Consider the following 24,216-nt stretch of genomic DNA (forward strand, 5'->3'; position numbering starts at 1 on the left):
CCTCATCTGTGAAATGGGACCAACTTTACAGCAATATTGCAAGGATGAATGGCTGTGAAGCATTTTTCAGACTGCAAGTATTATACTATCATAAACAAACGCAACAAATTATGGCAAATGGCACCTGATGTCTTTGAAGGCTGTGGCTCCAGCAGCATTTTTATTAGTGTGACACTTCAAAGAATGAAATTCCTTGCAGTAATGCAAGCTCTGTGCTGTCCGTCAACTTCACTTTAAGAAAGCAAAAAGGAATGTCTTTTCACACTGGAGAGAATTTAAGGCCGGCAGCACTGCAACAGATCTACCATTGTGCTTTGTTTCACACATCTTCAAGGTTGTAATTGTAAATCTTCAGTAAGCAAAACTCCCAGCATTCCCACAAAGTGGGGAGCTGCTTCAAGGAGCAGTCATCCCCACTCAATACAGCAGTCTCAATCTCACCAGGAGTCTGTTAATGCACTGTCTGCAGCTTCTCTCCCAGTACCCTCATGGGTAAGAATGTGGGGAAACATTGTTTACAGGGAACCCAGTGGGATCAGATGGAAGAGCTCACTAGCCTCTGCATTTGTAGTAAAGTACACTGGTTTATTTAGTTGATATGCTTCTTTACAGAATGCAGAAAACACATCTTTAAAATAATTATATAAGGACATAAAAACACATCAGTGGTTGGTGAACACTTTTAATACAAGATTCTCTCCCACTGTTACAGTGTCTAGTGGCATAAATAAACAGCACTGGTGCTTAGGGGGAAGGCGGCTGATGAGAATGCCATTGTTATTATTCTGTTCACTGCCCCTTCGCCTCCAGTTTCTATGGTGACAGGTAGGCCCAGGCCTGAAACTGTTTGTGCTTGCGCATGACCAGTACAAAGTGGTATCAGTTGCTAGGGACAACGGCACTGTTTGGAAGGCCCTTCTGACTTGCAGCATTTGGGCTTAGGAGGCTCTGTGTATTGATAACTTGGGAGACATTTGAAAGGCAGGCCTGCCAGTGTAGGTTTTGGCACTGTGCTGCCATGGCTAGTGGCTGAGAAAGGGGAGGGCTCTTACAAGCAGGTTTCCACCATCTGTTTAAAAGTAGCGCCACTTGATCCCTTTCCCTTCAGCTAGCACGCCTATGTGAGTACTGGACCACATTGCCTCTCCTCATCTCAGACATACAGCAACAGTCGAGGGGGTGAGGGGAGGGGAGGGCAGAAGAGAGGAAGTTTGGTTTTGCAAAAAAAACAAAACAAAAAACAAACAAAAAATTTTGTAGGACAAATGTATGCCTACCAAACTAGTCACAGGAAAAAACTGAAGGCTCCTTTACAGCCATCCTCACTTCAACACATACCGCCCGCTCCCCCCCCCCCCCCCCGCCCACCTCAGGGGGCAGAAGCAGAGTGCAGAACTACAAGGGCCCTTAATCAAACTAACATTTGATGTGGATAGGTAAAATCCTGTTCAAGTAGGTTTTTTTAAAAAAGGCTTGATGGGAAATGCCACCCAGCAAGTTCAGACGTGCAGGTCATCTGAACCATTCATCCACTAGTTAACTGGCCATGTCAGCACACAAACATACTTTGCAAAACAGTCAATATGGCTTAAAAAGTGTCTGCTTTGTGTGCAAAGTCAGCCAGAGGCTGCCCAGCCCCCAGCCAGGGGATGGACTCATTATTGCAAAGGGTTTTGTCCTCCCTCTTAATGTACCAAAAATAGTCTCAAATGGACAAGGAAAAAAAATCCGTGCTTAAAATGTCTTTGTCTAAGGAAAAAAAATGCATGGGAGTGACCTTGAGGGCAGCTCTAACTTCCCAGGAGAAAGATGTGAAAGCTCACTTTTCAAAAAGGCAAGAAACTCAGACATGATTCTAATATTTAAAACAGTGACTATGAAAGACCAAAAAGGAAAACAAAATAAAATCCAAAAATGAGCAAAGCAGTCAGTCCCATTGAATTGATACTAAGAAGCTAAGCTCATACAAACTGCTGGCAGCGTTACCGTTTTTAATTATTTTTTAATAAAACAATTTGAGGCTGTATCAAAAATTTAGTAAAAAATTAGAGCTGAGAGTTCACTGATTTTAACTATGAACTATTTCTGGCGCTTTTTATTTTCCCAACCGCCAGACAGCTACTATTGTGTCTGTGTGTGTGCAGAAGAGAACAGGGAGGGAGTGGGATGGGACAGCCAGACGAGACAGGGGAGGAGGAACTGTTCCAATACTGTGGTCTAGGAGGAATTCTGATGTGAGGAAACTGCATTACACTACGTAAAAATATTGCATCTTCACCAAAATATCTCAAGAGTGTTTCAAAAGCCAGAGTTTGCCTTCCAGATGAAAAATCTCACAACAGCACCATGAACCTTGCAGCCTGAGGATACCACTGCTGGGCCTCCAGTTTCCCAAAGGCAGCAATGTCACTACATAGCGAGATTTGACAAAGCCTTCTGATAACTACAAAGAGCTCCCTAAACTTTTTTGAGAAACCTTTGGCTGTCAACATGGCATCTGTACAGCAACAGCAGGGTAGAGCAACAAGACCTCTCTCTCTCTACCTTTTGCAAAAAGACCCCCACCTGATGACTGATTTGTATAACGTGTGAAAAAATAGGATTCCTTTGATAAAAAAAGACGGTCCCTCAGCCTGACTGGCATTGGAAACACCCCAGGAGCTTATTTGTAGTAAAGCACTTCCCCTCCCCTTCCCCAAATCTATACATACAAGTTTAGGTAACAGCGATTAAATGTAAAAACTTAATGTTGACCTCAAGAAAGTCCTCTGAATTTAATTCTTAGGCTATGTTTCATGTTATGCCCTGTAGCTAGACACACGTGAATAGAAAAAACAGTACAGTTAGTTTTAAAGGCAAACAGCAGAGACCCAGCGTGCCACCCCTAGTGCTGCCTGCATGTCCAGCCAGTCTCCCTTTGCACAAGTTCACTGATGCTTTGAGACACCTGCTGTCAGAAATACTTTTTGAGCCAAGAAGATTTTTTTTCTATGAATAAACAAAACAAAAGCTGTTAGGCAAAAATAAAACCAGTCTCCCGAAAGTTCCACAAGCACTCTGGTGTAGCAAATGCATTTGGAGAGGGCCTGCTGGGACCGGGCAACATTTGAGATTCTGGATGTTGGTTTTCTGGTTGGCAATGGTTTTGCAGGCCAACGATCCTTACAGACAACACTGGTGTGGAACTGTAGGCCCTATCTCCACACGCATCTCTTGTTCATTAAGGAGGGACATAAGGGGGTGGAGACCTGTACGGGGTCATGTTCTTCGGGCGGGAACCTTTACCTTCCATGGGTGCTGTGAAGGGTGGGGGAGGCTGATAGGGAGGTGCATTAGGGTCTTCATCCCGCAGTGGTGTGTACTCCCCTATGGTGTCTTGGTTGAGTGGTGTGGTCTCTGGCATGTTCTGATTTGGGTACTCAGGGGGTGGGAGAGGGGCTTTCTCTTCCTGTAGGATCAATGGCATGCTGGAGGAAGGAGGTGGTTTAGAATCATCCAGTTCATCTGCAAAGATTATTGGTACTCCCTTCTTGATAAAGGTAGCCTGGTCTTCTATGGTTAGTTTGCCTTTTCTCTTCTTGCGATAGCAAATCATAGCAATAATTCCAGCAATAAGCAGAATGGCTGCCACCACAACTGCAGGGATTACGGTGTGTAGATATACATCATCCTCACTTGTCTTTTCTGGATCTCGCCCAGGAAGCACATCTGTAGGCGGTGCAGTTGTAGGTGGTCCTTCTTTAGTTACTGGAATAAACTGAATGTGTCTGCAGCTGCCAGCACCAACAACAGAAATGTTGATGGGCCTAAACTCTGGTTCTAAGGCATTAGAGAAAGCTTGGCTTGGAATACCAAAATCATCAGAAATTTTTTTGCTCAAGGCTCGAATTTTCTCTTTTGGGCATGGTTCAAAAGGCAAAGTATTGTTTGTCCACTCAACTACAATAGAACCTTTGCTGATGTTGTCTATGGTAATAGTACTACTGTTTCTGTCTCCGAGTGCAAATGCCAGCTTCTTTACCAACAGAATTTTCTTATAAATGTCATTAGTAACTGTATTATGGTCTCCGTGGAATTTGGCCTTAAATTTAACTGGAGGCACCTCATCAAGTTCAAGTGCATGGACAAATATTTCAAATGCATCCACAGCTGTAAGGCCACCTTTGTCAGTGGCATGCATGAAATATTCATGAATGCCTGAATGGGTGCGATTAGGCAGCCCATACATTAGCTGACTAGTGCTATTGAATTGCACCCAAGAATTTTCTTCCAGAGGTTGTTCACCTAATAGCTTCATGGTCAGCTGCAGTTTATCAGTGGTGGTATCTTCCTTGTCATAGAAAGTATCTGAAGGTATTTTAAGCTCAAAGTAAGTGCCCACCCATGCATCTACTCTGTCAATGTGGTTTTTTAGCACAGGTGGATCATTGGGCACACGGGGAGTTCCAATGGTAGTAGTGCGCATGCGAGTTGGTGGTGAAGCTGTTTCCTGTTTAATGAGAGGCGACCGAGTAGTCCCAGGTGTCTTTGAAGGTCGAGGAGTTTTGGGACCTTTTTTAGGAGGTTTTCGTGTTGTAATATCAGTGGTTGATGGTGTGGCTGGTTTTGGAGTGGTTCCTCTTGGTTTCTTTGTTGTGGGTGGGGTAACTACAGCAGTAGGTTCCACATACCCTGGCACAGTTGGCTGAATTGGCCCAGGGAGAGTAGTAGTTGCTTCTCCCACTCTGGTTGGCTGAATTGGTCCAAGAGTTGGTGTCTGAACAATAGCACCTCTTGTTCTAATAGTGACTGTGGGTTTCTTAGGCAATGGTACAGGTTCTCTCACTGGAGGAGCTGTTGTTTCAGTAGGAGGTGCAATGGCTGGAGAAGTGGGTGTTGGAATAATTCTAGTTGGGGGCTCTTGGAGGCCAGTTGTTGGTGGTCCAACAGCAGTCACGGGTGTTGGTGTAGCATTAATTTGCCGCCGAATTCTCTTTGGAAGATTAGGTTTCTTGTTAGCAATATGCCAGCCAACTACAGGATAGCCAAGATGGGCAGACATTGTACCTTCTTTAGCTGGAGTTTCAACATTGCTTATGTTTGGGACGCTATTTTGGCTCAAGGAACAGCCCAATTTCCAGGAGAGTAAAGCTCCATTTTCCACCACCTTCTTTGCATTCCCTGGTCCAGCCATAAATGCTGACATGTCAAAAAGTCTATTATTTACAACAGGAACTAATTTCATGTTAAAAAGTTCCACTTCTGAGAAGCTTTTCATGCGATTTAAAAGTTCAATCCTTTGCTTTGGTGTCATTTTTGTTAAGTCAGCATCCAAAATTACAGTCAAAATAGTGACTGGTTCCTCTGTGCTACACACAAACGGTGCTGCTTCATTTACATCTTGTGAAGTCACCCGTACCGACTGAGGTTCGTTGTGATCTTCAGGATGAACCTCAATTGAAAAGACATTGGTGGTTTGGGGTATGTAGCTTCCATTAGATACTAGTTGCATTGCATTCACTGAAATATAATGAATGCCCTTATCTGTATCAAGTGGGAGACCTTCCAGGGTGCTACTGTCTGGGTCCCAATGCAGCCAAGAAGGCAAAGATTCTTTTCCAGCTTCAGTGATCTATGAAAGAGAAAGGACAGGCATAGTAAATTAACCCTTCTTTAAGAAATCAGTAAGATAAAATCTAAGTTTATGCAGAAGCAGTCCCTATTGTGTGTCTACCACAGTAGAAGCATTAGTGATAATTCTATTCTGGTTTTAATATGAATACTGATTTTTAATTTATCTGAATTTTAAACTCTGTAAGCTGCCCTGAGCCCGCTTCAGTGGGAGGGGCAGGGTATAAACTACATAATAAAAATAGATCAAGAGCTCATTTTGCAAGGACAAGGAGGCTGAAGACAACTGCAAGTTCATTGGTTAAAACAAGCTTGTAACACACTAGTTACTGTGGCAAGTAAAAATAATCTCCAAGTAATATTTATTAAACAGAAAGTGATGTTTTCTTTTAGGTCATTTATGTATTACAAATGATATACATATAGCAATGTGCGTGAGTGAAGGTAGGCAAATATCCTTTTTTCAGGACAGTAATCTTCAGAGACTTGTGCATGGCTAGGTACATTGTACGATATCCTCCTGGAGGACCTGTTACTCTTTATTAAAGGATAGCTTCCCATGATCACCAGGAAGCCTGGTGCAAGAGTAATAACAAGTTAGAGAAATATGAGAATTACTTGTTGCATTATAGCCATGGATATGGACAGGACACACAGGAGCAACATGAAAGAGATGGTAGATAAGTTAACCAAATCCTCAGCTATTATAGGGCAAAAGGTAGCAAAGTTGGGAATCTTGAAACTAAAATAAAAGAGCAATTTAATAAAGTACATTGGCCAGTTACAGACTGAGAACTTAAAAAAATTCTGATGCCATTTCAAATATGTTTGGTGCTTAATGAATACCAACACTCCTAATCCATACATTTATGTGAAAATTTTCCTATTTTCCCTCATCTCTAAAGCCTATTAATTCTTGTCTGGGGGTTCTCTGCATACTTTAAATGTCAGTCACAAAAGGATACCTGGCCCAACTGTCCTCTTTATCAAACAAGGCCTATCCTCTGTTGCTAATAACACAGAAGAAATCAGTTGCACTACTCATGCTGAACTATTTAAAAATTACAAAACTGGTTTTCAAGTCATGTACTTTACTCTTCCATGGAGACAGGTCAAGATGGGTAGCTTTGTCAGTCTGTCAATAGCAGTAGAAAAAGAGCAAGAGTCCAGTAGCACCTTAAAGACTAACAAAATTTGTGGTAGGGTATGAGCTTTCCTCAGTCACTGCTCACTTCAGATGCTGTAACTCACAAAAGCTCAAATCCTGTCATAAATTTTGTTAGTCTTTAAGGTGCTACAGGACTCTTGTGATTTCTTCTGCTTTTCCTGTAAGGTAGCCACAGCAATCAGAACTCAAATGGTCTTATTTGCAGCATGCCTGACTATTTTAATCAAGATGAGTGAGGAACTCCCATTCGGCTGTGCACTATCTGTGAGCACCAAGGATTCATACATGCAGGGAGACGTTCAGGATTGCATGCGCTGTTTATGACAGCCAGTAAAAGTACTGTCTGACCAACTTTATTGATGCAAGGTCCAAAGCACCACACATCCCCCCAAAAATTAAGAAACATAGGGATTGTGTTTCTTTGCCGAACTTGCCTATACCAGCTAAAGATCCATTATAGTTGGCTCCACTTGTGGCCAAGAACCAAACATTTGATTAGATACTTTCCCAAAGTAACTGTTCCATGGAAGATGGCAATGATTAGAGTCCAATGACTAATATGAATGTGTACTCAGTATCCTGTGGCTTAATTTAGCAAGTGGAAACTTAAAATAAGCAAAGATCACACTTCTATACACTGAGGAAGACTAGACAGAGATACCTGCATTTGGTTCACTCTCTGCCCTTGATTCTCCCCTCCCCTTTCACTTCCTCACTTCCAAAACTGTATGCACAATAATATAGTTCACATTCTACTGGGAGATGCATATCCATCTTACTGAATTTTGGGGAGGAATGCACTCTCAGGATATATCCAAGCAAACTTTACATATAACAACTCTATCATTTATGTATAACACCTCTAACAGTTAGAACAGGGGTGTTAAACATGCAGTCCGCAGGCCACATCTGGCCTGTGCAGGTCTCAAATCCATCTCCTCAGCAACTTCCTTCTCTTGCTTCCTTTTGCAGGGCAGCTGCAGCAGCACTGTAGCTTTCTCTCCCCCCCCCCCCCCGCGCTCCCTCAGTGGCTCTTTGCTTCCTGCCTCCCTCTCCCTGCCCCCAGGCACACAATTGAGCTCCATGGCTGCTTCCTGTGGGAGACATACAAACTTTGGCCCTTTTCGCAGTTGACATTCACTCCAGGTTTTTTCAGCATTAGATTCAAAGTGATTAAGTCTGCAGCAAAACAGCATTCAACCCCCCCCCCCAGGGCAATAGTGGGGTGAAACTGGGCTGACCACTGATGGGAAGTAATATAATGCAGAATGGGAGGGGGGCAGAATATACAGAGGGCTGGATTAAATTTTAGTGCAGAATTCCCTAGAGGAGACTGCAGTGAGCATGGATTAAAAACAAAGTGCAGAAAGGGCCTTTCATTCTCTCTCACACACGTGCACACACACAGCTTCTGCTTTCTTCTGCAGGGATGTTCCTCCTCTTTTGGTGAGGAAAGAGAGAGAAAACAGCTTCAAGACCTACAATGTTTTATTCCAGGTATAAGCTTTTGTGTGTAAGCACACTTTGCAGGAAATGAGGGAGGGTGGGTGGATTCCACCAACAAGCACAATGTACATTTTGGCTTATTCTGAAAAGCTGTTCTTTTAAAAAACAAATGGATTTCTCTGCTATCTGGATTCCTTTTCTTTCAAAAAAGCCCTAATTAGAAATCAGAACACCTAGATTGGTCCTTATATCTTGGAGAGCGAAGTGATTTCAGATGCCAAATGATAATAGCACATGTTGATAATGAGACAGGAAAACTAGCTCTCAGTTCAGCCCAGGAGGATGCATTGTCTTGAGCTTTATTATTAATTGCAATTCAGCAGTCTCTCTTTCTGATCTTTTGGAATTCTTTTGTAAGAGCACTGCTACTCTTAACTGAATGTTGTGGTTTCTAATGTCAGACTTATGTCCATTTATTCTTTGCATCCTCCTGGACTGAATCCTCCTTGACCAAATTGAGATCTAGATTTCCTGTCTCATTACCAATGATGGTATCTCCAAGCCTACTACCTCTCTGCGTATCACATTTGCCTGCTATTGCCATTCAACATCTGAAACCATCTTTATAAAGTTTGTATCTCTGGTACCTCATGTTGCATTTTATGGCACACATGACCTCGTCCAACAAAGTGACATTTATCTCCAGATCTGACCCTTGTAACAAAGGAATTAGATACCTCCAGTCAGGGGCGACCCGATGCCCCATGGTGCCCTAGGCAGACTTGCTGCCTGGAGCCCCCCGCACCTCCCTCCTGTCTTCCCCACCTCATGTCAGTTTCAATGCTGGATCTGGCTCTAGTGCCGGTTTCGGTTATCTAAAGCCCCCCCCCCCCCAATCACTCGCTCGCTTGATGGGTAAAACTGCGCCGCGCTCAGTTTGTCAGGACCAGTGTCCTGAAAGGGCAGCCTCGCTGTTGCTAACTCCTCCCCTCCCCACTTTCTGGATAGAAAAGGTCCTCCCATCCAGGAAGTGGGGAGGGGAGGAGTCAGCAACAGCGAGGCCACCCTTTCAGGACACTGGTCATGATAAACTGTGAGTGCGGCCCCGTGGCGTGGTTTTACCATCGAGCGATCGAGGGGGGAGGAGACTTCAGATAGCCGGAGCAGGTGCTAGAGCCGGTTCCGGCATTGAAACTGACATGGGGTGGGGGAGGGAGGAGGAGGCGCAGGGGGGTAAAGCAGGTGTTTGCCATGGGGGGAAGGCTGAATCTGCCACCCCCGCCCTGCCGGCACCCTAGGCAACCGCCTAGCAGGGAAGCCGGCCCTGCCTCCAGCAGTTAGAAAATTCTTGTGATAGTAACACTGCACCCACTGATAGAAGAAGTATTTTGCCAAGCTCTTGCCCAACTGCTAGAGGCCTGGACATTGCTGCAGAAAGCTAACCTTAACTACACTGCTACTGTCACTCCACTCTTTTCACACCATATGGGTTTTGGAGCTATTCTAATAAAACTAGACTTTTGTTTAGATAGGATGACTGACACTGAACCATAAAATGAAATTGCAAGCCCACTGGCAACTCTAGTTCCAACTGTTATCTAGATCACAGCTGGTTACTCAATAAGAACATTTTCATTTCTCTGCAGCTCTGCAGCACTCATCCATATTTTCACATTTGACAAAAAGTCAGTCAGGTAACAAGTTGCAATTATGCACATGAGACTGAATGCCAATAAGGGTGAAGCTTCCTTACAAAACTAAACACAAGAGAAAAACACAGTGGGTATACAGAAAATTATTCCACATTTTAAAAAAATCCTGTTTTAGCTCTTGCAGGGGGGATATTTAATAAATAGAGGAAAGCACAAAAGTAAGCTTGAAACTCAACATCAAAAAAACTTAAGATCATGGCATCCGGCCTCATCACTCCTTGGCAAACAGAAGGGGAAGACATAGTAGTGACAGACTTCACATTCCTGGCATCCAAGATCACTGCAGATGGTGACTGTGGCCATGAAATTAAAATATGTTTGCTCCTTGGGAGGACAGCTATAGCAAACCTAGGCAGTATAATAAAAAAGTAGAGACATCACCCTGCCAACGAAAGTCCATATAGTCAAAGCCCACTAGTAAAGTATGGCTGTGAGTGACTGAAGAAGAAAAATAACCCATTTGGAAAAAACTCAGTAACCATATTATTACAAAGGTCACATTAATTTATGTGTCACATGAAGAATGAACTTAAATAATGAGAATATTCTATCATTTAGCAAATTACAACCTTTGTTAACTTCCTACATAACAGATAAAATGGAGAGAATTTGTAAGTTTATCAGCAGAGTAAAATATTCCACAAAGATGCCAAGTCCTGAAGAGACTATTTACAACATTTGTTTTTACAACACAAAGATGACACAGAAATCATTTTTTAAAAAGCAGAGAAAATTCTGGGCTCAGTGCACATGAATCTCCACAAGTGATAAAAACTGGTTTCAACAAATCTTTAGAATGTAACTTCAAACATTTACACAAGTAGTGGATGTTTACCAGGCAAGGCAAAAAATAAATGGCAAACAAGGTATCCACAAGTGGAATTTTGAGATTTGTTTTAACATTCAGAATCCCCTGCCCAGCATGTGTGTATATTTTGTATATTTAGAATACCAATCTGGGCACAGTTCAGCCAAAATATAATCATACATCTGATTAATTTCAACAAGTGAGATAAACAAAATCACTGTCACTTAAATAAACAGGACTGAAAAGTGCTTTCTGTTGACTGGATCATGTCCTGCTTTTACCTATTATTGCCAGCCACTTGGAAGTAATGTACCATCAACTTCCTTTGGGAAGTCAGCATTTTTTAAAAAATTGGCCCCTCAACTTACTGCACTCTTTCCCCCTAACAACCAATAGTCCTAGGTCCTTTATGCTAAGAGTTTACCCCTCAAAATCTGAAATGCTTGTTAATATTTACATGGCACAGTGGTAACTTAGTTAAAGTAAACCTCTAACAGCTCTGATCAAGAATCCTAATTATTGTTTGATATTTTAGGCAGTTACCTAAAACTATCCATAATATAGAAAACAATCTATAGTTCGTATTGCACATTTTGTTGTATGTCTTATACTGTTTAACTGTATTATCTTCTAATTCTATAACCCATTTGAAGACTCCACAAGAAAGGCATATTATGAATGAAGTAAAGAAATGACATCACGACAGGTCCTGAAGAAGCAAAGGTCTCAAAAATTGACAGGTGAGAGGCAAGCTGTGTTATATCTCAGGCGTCGCCTGTTTAAATTCCTGTATATTCCCCCCCGCCCTGCAAAGAAACAGAACTGTATTGTGTATCAGAACTACATTCTTTGTTCTTTATTCCACACCTCATTATCTTTCACTGATAGCCTAAAATGGCACCAAAATGGATGGGTAGGATGGAGACATGCTCTGATTTTGGGACAAGTAGAAAAATCCAGGTACAGGACACAAAAGCATGACTTCTTAAAAATTCTGAAGGTTTTTAACTCACTATTTGAAAGTTTTTAAACTTTACCTATGAGGGCTTCAAGTGTGCATTTAAAAACAGGGTCACTACCAGTATACCTTTATTTTTCATGTCCATTCTGCTAAAAAAATCTCTTTATTACAAACTATTCTTGCTTGTGGCATATCAGTATCAGTACAATAAATATTGGTGGTAGACAAAATGGCAACAACTGACCTCCCAACAGTAAAGCAGGGCTTTGGTGTACAGAAAATAATACAAGCATTGGCAGTTTGTACATAACATATACTGAAAGTCTCTCTAATTCAGTCTGCTCAGGGGCCTATGCCCCTAGCTTACTGTTTCAAAAGAGCAACTAGAGTGGGGATGTCGAACTCATTTGCTATGAGGAAAATGAGAACTTATTATTTATTATTTTATACTTTTCTATCCCACCTTCTCTGCAAGTGAACTCAGTGCAGCTAACAGTCAATTAAACACAATTTAAAATTACAATTTAAAACAGTAAAAATTAACAATTAAAATATATTTCATGGTGCTATTTGTCTGGCCAGGCTGCGTGTTTTCTAAAACGTAATGCCGGGTAGCAGAGAGACACACTTTATAAAATACACAAAAAAACGCAAAGGAAGCTCTGGCTCTTTCCCTCCCTCCCCAGGAGATGAGGAGGGGGTGGAGCCTCAGCCAATAGAAGGAAAAGAGGCTTGATTCAGTAGCTCTGCTGTGCAATTGAAAGAGCATGGCAAAGCAAGCTGTCCCTCTGCCCCTTCCTCCCAAGGGAGGAGCTTCAACCAATGGAGAAAATAGAGGGTTTGTTCCATAGCTCCTGTGCAATTAAGCAAGCCTGGCAAAGCAAGCTGTGACACAGAAGGAAGCAAGAGAGGGAGAAGAAAGACTTGTTCGCTGGTCTGATAGGAACCTTCCAGGGGCCTGATTTGGTCCCCAGGACGCACGTTTGACACCCCTGAACTGGGGGTTCCCATAACCCCATCTAGAACAGGTACAACACAGATGTTTCTCTGCCTTGACTTCCTTATGACTGTATAGTTTTCAGGAGCATCTACACATCATCTTCCTTCCATGTTTTCCTCCACCTTGCTGTGATTTTCCCCAGGCTTGGTATCATTTTGTTTGAAATACTGCAGTCAACGTGCTTTTGGGCACCATGTTAACCAGAAGGTGCACTTTTTATTAGGTTCTACCTAAGTAAGGGAGGCGTACTAAAACTAGGCAGAATGCTGGAAGTTAGGTGTATTGCTGCCTACCAAGGTTTCCAAATCCACAATAAGAACGCTTTACTATCCATTTATACCTAGCTCCAATGATGGCACATTTTTAAAGGCTAGGTCCATCTAGAACAAGAACCTTGACTCTTGGAGACATTTTGCATAAACTCTTTATTTACAAATTTGGAAAGTAAAAAGGGGTTAATTTAAAAAGTAGAAAAGCACTAACCCTAAAAGAAAATCCACCACAAAAGACATCAGTAAACATTTTTGCTTTTAAACAATCCATACTGCTTCTGCAACCTCAAATGTCTTATGAATTCATCAAGTTCTCCACCCACTTTTCTTCATCCATGAGCTATGGCTATTATGTAGCTGAATTGTTCACCTCTCACCCAATCCCTCCTCCCGATTACAAAAAAGCCTCCACTGCCCTAAATAAAATAGTAAATCTTCACTTAAGAGGCAACTCGATTACTAAAAAGATGATCCTCTTACACAGCACAATGAAACTTTTGGCATGTGCAAAATATATGAATTAATGTTGAATTGCCTAATTTAAAAGCAATGTCTCAAAATTCAGAGCTTGATTTCTGCCAGAAAAAGAAAAATGTTGTACATGTGTTACTGCAGGTTCTTTCGAGTTGTTTGATTAAAATCAGGCAGTATTACTACTAGTTTGTGAAACTGACTGGAGAAAAACAGAACCACCTCACTGCATACACTGGTCAAGCTTTACCTTCTCTGCAAGTTCTCTATTAATTTAAAGGTCTGCTTGCACGTAAAAATGCAAGAGGAACCTTATTCAAGGAGAGGGGCTTATTCTGAGACTCCCATCAACTGAAGTCACCAACATGCAGAATAGCAAAGTGGTTGGGCAGGACACTACACCCAGTAGCAGGAATATAACCGTATAGGTCATTTAGGGCTTTGGGGCAGGAGAAGAGAGTTGCATTACCACCTTACAACAGCAAAAGCTGCAGCATTCAGGTACCTCCTATTAAGACTGTATAAAATCCGAAGCCCTGAAGCAATTCAATTTGAGAAAGGTTTCCGTGTCTGGCTACAAAATATCAGCACCATCTCTGAACTCTGCCATTTCATAAAAGACAGAAATATCCCCTCAGATACTTAAAGAAGAAAGCCTGTTTTTGTTTCCAAATTACGTTGGTTCAGTTACAAATCACACACCAAGAAGCTTCCACAGAGGATAGTGTTGTTCTTATGATTCATAGCAGAAAAGTAACATGTACTCAGAATTTAAGGACAATGCCCTAGGAGAATTTATACATATATAAATAGTAGAATTATAGAATCAGAAGGGATCTCCAAGGTCATCTAGTCAACCCCCTGCACAATACAGGAAATTAGATGCACAGGACACATGCCAAGTAGGTTAAGAGCCTCACCTCTAAAGCTCTTATCTAGCCAATTTGAAACTGAACAGTTAGGTTTTGGATCCAATGAAGGTATGGCTAGATATGCACATTTAATGGTGGGTCTGGTAGAAACAGCAGAACTTCTTTTTGATGCATTCCCCAAAGCAGTGACTTCCAGATAATTCTTGGAGATGTAGTTAATGAGTCCCACATTTGACATATTGATTACTACTGTATTTCATGTCCCCTCAATCAATTTTAAAATCTGAATATTTTCAGTTGTTTATGCCCCACTACAGTAGCTGATGGAAGTTATAAACTATTTATATTCACTTATAGGCATTTAAATAACCCTGCCCTCAACACCAAGGCCATAGGACTTAAAGCACAGAGAAATGTTTGCACACACCCAATAGGTGCACCCTTTTGAAAAGCCACTCTTCATTACTTGAGAAGTAGGAAACCACCTTAACTTTCAGTGATGGTTTCCTAGACAGTACGTGATGCTGTTACCAAATCGTGTGTGTGTGTGACAATTAAGCGGGGTGACAATTAAGAAGCTTCACAGCCTTGTAGAGCTATGCACCTGACACCCACCCCAGCAGCCCTATCTATCAGATGGTACTGCTGACAGAAGAAATGCCACCCCTGGCAGCCTTGACCCACATGCTTATTAGACCCCATGGAAACTACAGGAAAGAGCTACAGTACTTGCTTCCACACATTTGTGGAATCCAATTCCAATTTTTTATATTAGTCTAAATGGTGAAATGAAAACATATAACTCATCTTGGTTACTTCAATTTTATAAGCTTCCTCAGAATTCTAGCCAATTTTGCTGAATTTGGCATCAAGCTAAACATTAAATAAAAGTATTTGTAAACCCAGGTGTATAATGCATAAAGCATGTTAAAATATATCTGCTCTGACTATTCACATGTTTAGAAAACAAATGTCTATTTATAGGTAGCTGAATGTACATAGCATGACTATGGAGCACATGAGGCTGAAAAGACTATTTTGCCCCCCCCCCCTTTCTCAGAGCAGCTTCCCAATCCATGTGGCTACCCAGCCCATGTCCATGAGGGTCTCATAACCCCAAGCCCCCACTTTTCTAAGTTTAGAAAGGACTGATGATGGGAGATGAACAAGGGAAGATCTGCAATCCTTGTGCCCACGGATTGCTGGATCCAACCCAAGGACGGCTGATCAGTGTCTCCTCTCCTAAAGATGGACTCTCCCCCCTCTGGTTATTTGTTCTACTCTGACCCTTAAACCCACTAAAAGCAAGTAAATATGAAAAAAACCAAATATATTAACTTTAGCATGACCATCGATACCAGCACACATTGTCTTCTTGAACTTCAGATTCAAACCAATTATGGCAGAAGTTAGGGTAAAGCTATTATGGTTCCCACCCCTGGACTCCTAATAGTAAATAGCACTGGGAACTAAAGCGTTCAACATTCAGCAGAAATCCAGACACCATTAAAAGACTGTGAATGCTGAAACCTTTGGGATTTATGCATGCCATGGCACACCAATGAGGATTATACATTTTGGCAGAACCTCCTGAGTTCACTATATTGAATATCAGGCAAGCCAGATTTTATGCTAAGATCTGAGACTCATGCAGTCTGGCACTCTGTTTCCCAAAGTGGCTAACCTAACCCTGAGAGTAGGGTGAGATGCAGATATTTATTCAGTTTGTCCTAGACATCTTTAGAAGTTTATTTTTGCTACCATGGCAGACAGAAAATCTAATTCTTCTTTAAAAAGCAATCTAGGCCACTAGCCATTACTATGTTTTATAGCAATCATCATCGTGGATACAATAAAAGTCTTACAGGTGGCTCGAACCTCAATTTTTATTGGAAGTTGTGGCTACCACAGGAGTGGCCTTGCACTCTGTCTATCACGACTCCCTGCTGTCATTGGGTAGCTTCGCTGTGACCCGCTTACTGCTGGCCCTGTCAAGTCAGAACCCCATCAGTCAGCGTCTGACTTCTGACGAAGACAGTTGTCTGCTGAGAGATTCTCCTAGAGTCTTACTGATTACTACTGTCTTTCCCCAGTCCCCAGTCCATCTCCCTGCCCCAAAACAATGCTGCGACCGTTTTGCCACCTCCAGCGAACACTGCCTGCCAAAGCTGCACTTGCCCAGTACACTCCCCCCACCCTTACTGTTTGGGAGGTGAGGTATTTATATTTATAAATATGCCAGAAAATCCTCCTCATGTGGCAGTATGCCACCTCTTCACTTACAGCACAGTCTGTGGTTGAATTCAGTGTGAACTAATATTGTGTGTCACACATACTTGCTCTGAAATCCATTTAATAGCTATATACATGGAAGCTAACCCTGACAGAAAACAGTTAAATCTCTTCAACAGAAAAGGAATGTTCCAACACAACGAGGGGGAGGGGCAGTTCAGAAGCAGATAAACAGGATCTCTATACTCTATATTCTCTAAACTCAAGCTCCCTTTCCACCTGCAAATAGTCTTCACTCTTTCTATTCAAATTAGGCTACAGTAGGCTGCTTGCTTTAAGAGGCAGGGAGCCATTTGAAGGCTCCCTTTTGCTCCCCCCCACCTACAAGAAGGAGGGGGTGAAAGGCAGGCTTCTAATAGCTGCCTGCCTGCTTGCCTGTCTTCCTGTCACTTCTCTGTCTCCCTCCCTTCCCCTTTATTTTATTCCTTTCTTCCAAACTTTAACATAACTCTCACTTCATTCATTCCTCTCATTCTTTCTCTGTCTGTCTTTTTCTTTCATTCTATCTTCCTGTCTCTATGTATTTAAAAGTAATTGTTTACATTGCATATCGCTGTCACTTCTGTCTTGCTTTGCAATTTCTTAAGACTTCTACATTTATTTTTTTTTAAAAAGCAACGAAAACAATTTCATCCTGGAGTTTATTTATCTATTTATCAAATTTATGTGCCCTGCCCGGCTGCTGTCACCTTCAAGGCAAAGGCATCCGGGTGAGGCATTGGTGCAGCTTCTCTGAGCTGGCCTTCCCTTGCAACAGAGGCCCAACTCAGAAGAGAATGTGCCCCACCTGGCTGCTGTTGCCTTCAAGGTGAATGCAGTCATGTGGGGCATCAGCACGGCTTCTCTGAGTATGACTCGGAGAACCTTCCGCAGTGCATTCTCAGAGGTGCTCTGAGCAGGCCCGGCTCCGCCAGAGCCTGTCCAACCCTCCTTCCACACTGCTGCATCTGCTCTCCCCATGGGCAGGGGCGTGGTGGCAGGGCAGGCAGTTGGGGGGCACAGGACAGGTGCTGGCCTGGGGTGCCCGAGGCCCTAGCACTGGACCTGCCAGGGTCCCGGGCAGGTGAAAGAGGTGGTAGCAAAGGAAGGCAGCCTCCAAGTGGCAGAGGCCCTAGCACTGGACCTGCCAGGATCCCAGGCAGGTGAAAGAGGCGGTGCACGGCAGCAATGTGTGCACTGCCACGCGGGGGACAGGAATTCTTGCCTCGGCCTTCCTTCTTTTCAAATATCAAAGTAAACCTCCATAAAAGATGAGGAGCATAGTTTTAAATGTAGAAGCATTTTGAATATGAGTTTGTAGCAGGTGGATTCAGTGCTCAGTAGATCTGGAGCAAAGCTGAATGGAGAGAGGGCCTTTCACTCTTTTCTCTCCATCTTTTCCCTACCATTCTTTCTTTCTCTTTCTTTCTCTCTTTCTTCTGTCTATCTTCCCTCCTTCTTGCCACCTACACATTTATCACCCCCCTCCCGAATATTTTTTTCTAGGGCCCGTTGTATTTCTTCCTACAAAGGGCTTTACTGCTAGTCATAAATAAAAGCCCTATTGCGGTGACAAATCTGGGGATTTTCATTGGTTGGTGTGGCTTACGCAGCATTGGCTTGCACTCTGTCTCTGGTGTGCCATTGGCTGATTCTGCTCCCCCCTGCTGGACCCATCAGGCAAGAACTCCACCAGAAGGCCACTGACCTTTGTGGGAGACAGTTCTCTGCTAACAGGTTCTCCAGGGGGCTTGTTGATCACTACTGCCACTCCTCAGGGCCTGTTGTAGGAAGTCCAGGACAGTCCACCCCCTCTCCCACCCCCCGCACAACAATATTGCTGCAAAGCAAGCAGTAAATTGTGATAGACTTGTTCATGAGAAAAAACAGTAGCAGCTCCTTCTCTTCAACTGACACAAAAGGAATGTTCATTCACAACAGGGAAGGGCCAGTTCCACAGCAACAGATAAACAGGCTGCCCCCTTTCCAGAGATCAGATCCCCTTGAGGAGAGGGGGAGTAAATGCCTTCAATTGGGTGGGAAGACAGCAAGGGTGGCAGACCCAGAGCCTCTTTCTAGAGCCAGTTGCATTTTTCTTCACAACGGGCCTTTCTCCTAGTGAATTCCAGTTCCTTATTTAGAGAACAAGAATGTCCCTGCATTTTTTCAAAAAACTAATTCTCTTACATTTCAGTACTATCTGGAAACCATGAGCCACAGCTGGGCTCTATTGACCAAAGAGTTTTAAGCATGAGTCAAACAGTCAGAAATTTAAGCGGGAAAGATATTCTAAGGATTGAGTCTTGCAAAATAAAGGCAAAACCAAAATACAGAAGTAAATTGTTTTTTATATTTTCCTGAAGATTCCAAAGTCCATGATCTTATTTACTCAATAAATCTCCTTTATTTTGGGACCACCCAAGAATTCAATACATACTCAATCTAACCTCCAGATACCCATTGCATCCACTAGAGGGAGCAATGATGTTCACACTGGAATACTAATTATTCATTTATGTAATACCTACAACTAGGTATTTTACAATTAAAGGATAAAAAGATATAAGGGGCAGCCAAAAAGCTTACAAACTTTAAAAGGCTAGTGCACCAAGCCTTGAGTGTTCAAACATATAAGAGACAGCTTTTTTTAAAAAAAAAAAAAAATCAACACACTCAGCTTCATCAAGAGCTCTAAGACAGGGGTGTCAAACTGATTTGTTAGGAGGGCCAGATCTGACATAAATGAAACCTTGTTGGCAAAGGCTATGTGTGTCATAAAAGTAATGCCAGGAAGTGGAGATACAAACTTTATAGAGGACACAGAAGTGCTATAACAAAAAAAAAAAAGATGCTTTCTTTGTATCTCTCCTGTGGGATCAAGGCAACTGTGCAAGGGAAGCGTTGGCTCTTTCCCTCCCTCCTCAGGTGATGAGGAGGGAGAGGAACCTCAGCCAATAGAAAAAAGAGAGGCTTGGCTCAGTAGCTCTGCTGTGCAATTGAGAGAGCCTGGCAAAGCAAGCTCACCCCCACCCCCAAGTGAGAAGCCTCAGTCAATGGAGAAAATAGAGGGTTTGCTCTGTAGCTCCTGTGTGCTTGAGCAAGCCTGGCAAAGCAAGCTATCACATTGAAGGACACAAGAGAGAGGGAGAAGGAAGCAGACTTGCTTGAGGGCCTAATAGGAGCCCCGGCCACCAGGTCGCATTTTTGACACCCCTGCTCTAAGAGGATGGAAGCCAGCACAAGCAGCACCCTGAGGACCTCTGTTGCACATATTAGATTCTTGGCCAGACCCATTTTGCAGATGTGGAACTGACAAAAGGTTGCCCAAGATACTTGCCTTTGAGTCTATTATATACACTCTGTGATTGACGGTATTGTTCAGAGATCAGTAAAGGTCTGAACAGATGTTCCAGCTAATACCATCCTGTAACTCCCACTGTAACGCCTTCATTTCCAGATGTACCCATAAAGAAGCTCTTCAGAGGACAAAGATTTCTTCTCTTGCACAGCAAGAGGGCATGCATTAATTTCACTGGGTGGTTACTGTGAAACACTGAATGTCCAATGAAATGCTCCTTTCATTGGCAAAAGCTGCCAGTCTGGAAGAAAAAAACAATTCATTTAGTCTATTCTAGCTGGATGATGTGTTCTTGGATGAGCCTGTTGCTTGCACCCAGCTATCCATTTTTGTTAGAAGTCCTAAACAGGACATCAAACTTTGAACAGTAGCTCTTGTTTTTATATAACCTTTTCATATGCAAAAAGCCAGAGGAACAAAAATCTATCAGACAACATTTGTACCAGATACTAGGTGCTTATTGATGATCAAGGCTCCCTACAAATCATCACTTGCTACTGTTTTTTTATAGTCAGCAGATACCCTTTTTGCCTGAGTTGGCACCAGGGTTCATGCTGTGACCTTCATCCAGGCCACGCACTACCATATGCTGTTATTCACTGGTTACCACTCTCCTTTAAACTCACAAGTGCTGGAGGAAGTCATTCCTAAACAGCACTGTTGAGATTAGGAATTTTCAACCCAAGAAGTTGGTCTATAATCTGAATAATCTTTTCAAGTTTGGAGCTTGTTAATGAAAGTTAAAAGGCCAAGCCTCTGCACCATAGACAGCATGCAAGGCTTTGGACAAAGGTTCAAGAGTTCCTTTCCAGGGGCCTCTGTGATCAGATCCCCAAGAGCCCACAGGTGTTACTGAACCACTGCAGCATGTGACAGGCAGCATCAGGTTCCCACAGACCCAGGCACGCAAAACTCTAAATCCATTAGTTAACAGGCAGCCTGCCAACTGCTCCCACTGCATTAGCCTGAAGCTTTCACAGAAAGTGCTCTTTGCACTATGTTGACCCTAATCTTGAGTTCATGTTCAGTTAGAAATACATGGGTTAATCTCCTTAACAGAAGCCCAAAAGAAGAAAAAAACAACATAAATGACTACTCCACTTCTGAATGCAGAACTACTAGCAGTAATAGGGACAGACTAAGGTCCTGCACATGTGACTTTACTAACAGCAGATAATGAGCCTGTTTGGTTTCTGCAAATGAAACTCATCAGATCCTGTTTGTGGATGAAATCGCCTTAATATCTGATAAGAATAAACCTGTTAAATAAAAGCCTTGCCAGCAGATGGTAACAGTTATTGGCCTTGTGAAAAGAAGTCTTGTTTGAGCCCCCAAAGCAGCTTTGTTCAGATTTATTGCCAACTGGTTTATCAGTCACAGAAACACCATTTAAATGAAGTCATAAGCAAAGTGGAACCTATTAAATGAATGGGATTTGGTTTTGCTCTGGGCAGTTCAGTGCCATCTCTACGTCAGCTAGCTAGCATCCTTCAACCTGTATACTGAACATGTCAAAAATATAAATGGCTTAGGAATCTAACTCCAGTAGAACTCCACACTTCCGTTTTCCTACAAGTCATGGAGCCTCTAAATGGACCTTTAAGGCTGGCTGTAGCTTTTGAGGTAGGTCCCAATTGGCCCATCACTCTACTCCCAAAGAAATACCAGCTGTAAAAGGCTGGTCTGTTTTTCAGTACAGAAGTCAGAAGTCTGCCCAATAATGTTCAACAGAACTCATCATCACCAACTTATCCACTAATTGCTTCTTTTTTTAACTGGGTATCAGTTCCTTACCTTGCCAAAGCAGGGCTGGGTCTGGGAGTTTATTAGGTGGATAGTTTGCTCTGCAGAAGGCTGAATAATCTCTGTGGGATTTTCATCAGCAGCATGACAAGGGAGGAAGGTACGGTAATTATTTGCTAGATTATTATTGCTCCCCTAAATTTTACAGCACCCATTCTGGCAGAAAGGCTAATGACATCTTTAAAAGTACGTTCAAGGAGAAGAAGCCATTTTTAATTTGTAGTGGCACTGGTGAGCCTAGTACCAGAATAATACAGATTTCTAGATGCTCACATGGCTTTCTGTAAGGCATGATGTCTTCTGCAAAAAAAAAAATGAGTGGCTTGTTTTCTATTCTTTTCAGGCCACTATGAAAAGGGCTAACATAGTTATATGTGCGAAAGAGTAAGTTTACTGTAGAACATAAAAAAGAAATCATGTCATCTTTAAGACTAATCAAGTTTATTTCACAGCATAAACTTCTGGGAGTCAGAACTCATTTCTTCACTGAAGTAAATCTTTCTGAATGAGTCCCTGTGCAAAGGACTGAAACAGACATTATTATCATCATTATTATTACCTTTAATTTATAACCCGCCCTCTCTGTAAGCGGACTCAGGGCGGCTAACAATCATGTTTATTACACTTAACAATGAGAGAGGTCAAGGGTTCCAAGCTTCTCATGGGATTCAGTTGCCAACAGCTGAATGAGATATCATCAAAAGATGAAATACCAACTCACATCTGGGCCTATACAGAGATGTGGGCTTAGTAACTCACTGTACCTGTTAACAGTCAGCAGATGTTAATAGGTTCTTCTACCTGTTGAAATCATACTATTATACTGTATCACACTGTATTTCCTTGGAAAGGACTTGTTTTGCAGACTTTTGCCTGATCTCTCTGCAACTTTATCTCTCAGCAACTGAACCCCATGAAGACAGGTCAAGATGAGTAGCCATGTTAGTCTGTTTGTAGCAGCAGAAAAGAGCAAGAGCCCAGTAGCGCCCTACAGACTAATAACATTTATGGCAGGGAATGAGCTTTCCTGAGTCACTGCTCACTTCTTCAGAAGATAGCTCATACCCTGGCACAAATTTTGATAGTCTTTAAGTGGATTCTTGCTATTTTGAACCCCATGAGAGGCTGAAATATGTGACGTCTCTCAGCATTAAATATAACCACGTCTGTTCCTGTGCCTTGCACATGGCCTCATTGGGAATGACCTGCTACAAAACTTTGTGCCACAACTCTGCCTCCCCTCCCACCTCACACTGTGATTGTGATTACAAAGACTGGTGTGAATTTTTCATTTCATATTATGCATCTGGAGTAGCAAGGTCTGACTCATGAAAGCTTACGCTAAAATAAACTTCATCTCAAAGTGCCAACTGATTTGCTTTACTTAGCTATATCTGAAGAGACAAGCTACAAGAAAATTGTTGTGAGTGGGTAATTTCTACAGACTTGCTTACAAAGCTGAAACAAGTCCATTTCTGATGCTGAGATTTCTAACACAAAAATCTGAAAAACAAGCCAAGAGAAATCTGAATGTATTACAGACTACCAAAAGTAATCTGAAGCATGTCAAAACTTAAAAAAAAAATACTGACAGTACAGATGAAGCATGTTTTGGACTATGACTATCTGGCACTAAAATCTCAACAGAAAGCTGCTGGCAGGTCACAGATTGCTAGAATTAAACAACTCTAAACCAGCAACTAAGGCATATATTTGGGAATGAGGCTGATGAAATAGCCAAAGAAATTTGTTGCCCCTGGAGCCTTCAAAGTGAAAGCTTAGTTTAAAAAGCAAAACTATGATTATGGAAGCTATTTATCCCAGTTACTTAATAAGATAAAATGGCCTGTATTATGAAGATTACAAAGCCATAACTAATCAGCTCATAACAGCCCTCCTAATTTTTGGAGTTTTATGAATTCTTCATAAAGCAATTCAGATCACATACAAATAGAAAGTTAAGAGAAGGAACAATTTACTTCCTGGGGAAAAGGGCTACCCAGAAGATCAGGCTTGTATATATGGATGCTTTCTTGATCTTACCATATCAACATTTAGAGTTTTGCTTTGCAGGAACCTCTGAATGTTCTGTAGCTGCCTGAGACAAACACCTCTCATTTTCTTTTAGCTTCCTCCATCTGAAGAGCATCTTAGTGAGTAAACCTGAAGATCTTCCATTTATTTATTTATTTATTTTTAAAAACCACACAGCTTGGGAACCACTTAAGAGCTCACAAACAGATTCTTGCACGCTACTAGCAGCTATCAGTAGCTATCACTTTCTCTTGACCTTCGTGCTGTAAGGCAACACCCATTGGGCTTTCTACGAATGTACTATGCAAACAATGTGGCTACCAAAGCAATAGCTTGAGTACAGAATACTGAAGTAGCTCATGCACAAAAATGGTTTATTGAAGCTTCATCAAGTTAAGAGGTCTACTTTAAAATACAGCAGAGTCAGTGC

The 24,216-nt window shown here is 42.2% G+C and overlaps 1 protein-coding gene across 1 annotated transcript in view; it reads right to left on the reverse strand.

Moving 5' to 3' along the window:
* Positions 1-564: 564 nt before the first annotated feature.
* Positions 565-24,216, reverse strand: part of DAG1 (dystroglycan 1) — a 102,600-nt gene continuing 78,948 nt past the window's right edge. The window contains exon 3 of the mRNA XM_060240102.1: positions 565-5,611. Coding sequence (XP_060096085.1) covers positions 3,221-5,611 — 2,391 coding nt within the window. The 3' untranslated portion in view covers positions 565-3,220. The remainder of the gene's footprint in view (positions 5,612-24,216) is intronic.

Source organism: Heteronotia binoei, chromosome 5 (assembly GCF_032191835.1).
Source record: "Heteronotia binoei isolate CCM8104 ecotype False Entrance Well chromosome 5, APGP_CSIRO_Hbin_v1, whole genome shotgun sequence".
Lineage (NCBI taxonomy): Eukaryota > Metazoa > Chordata > Lepidosauria > Squamata > Gekkonidae > Heteronotia > Heteronotia binoei.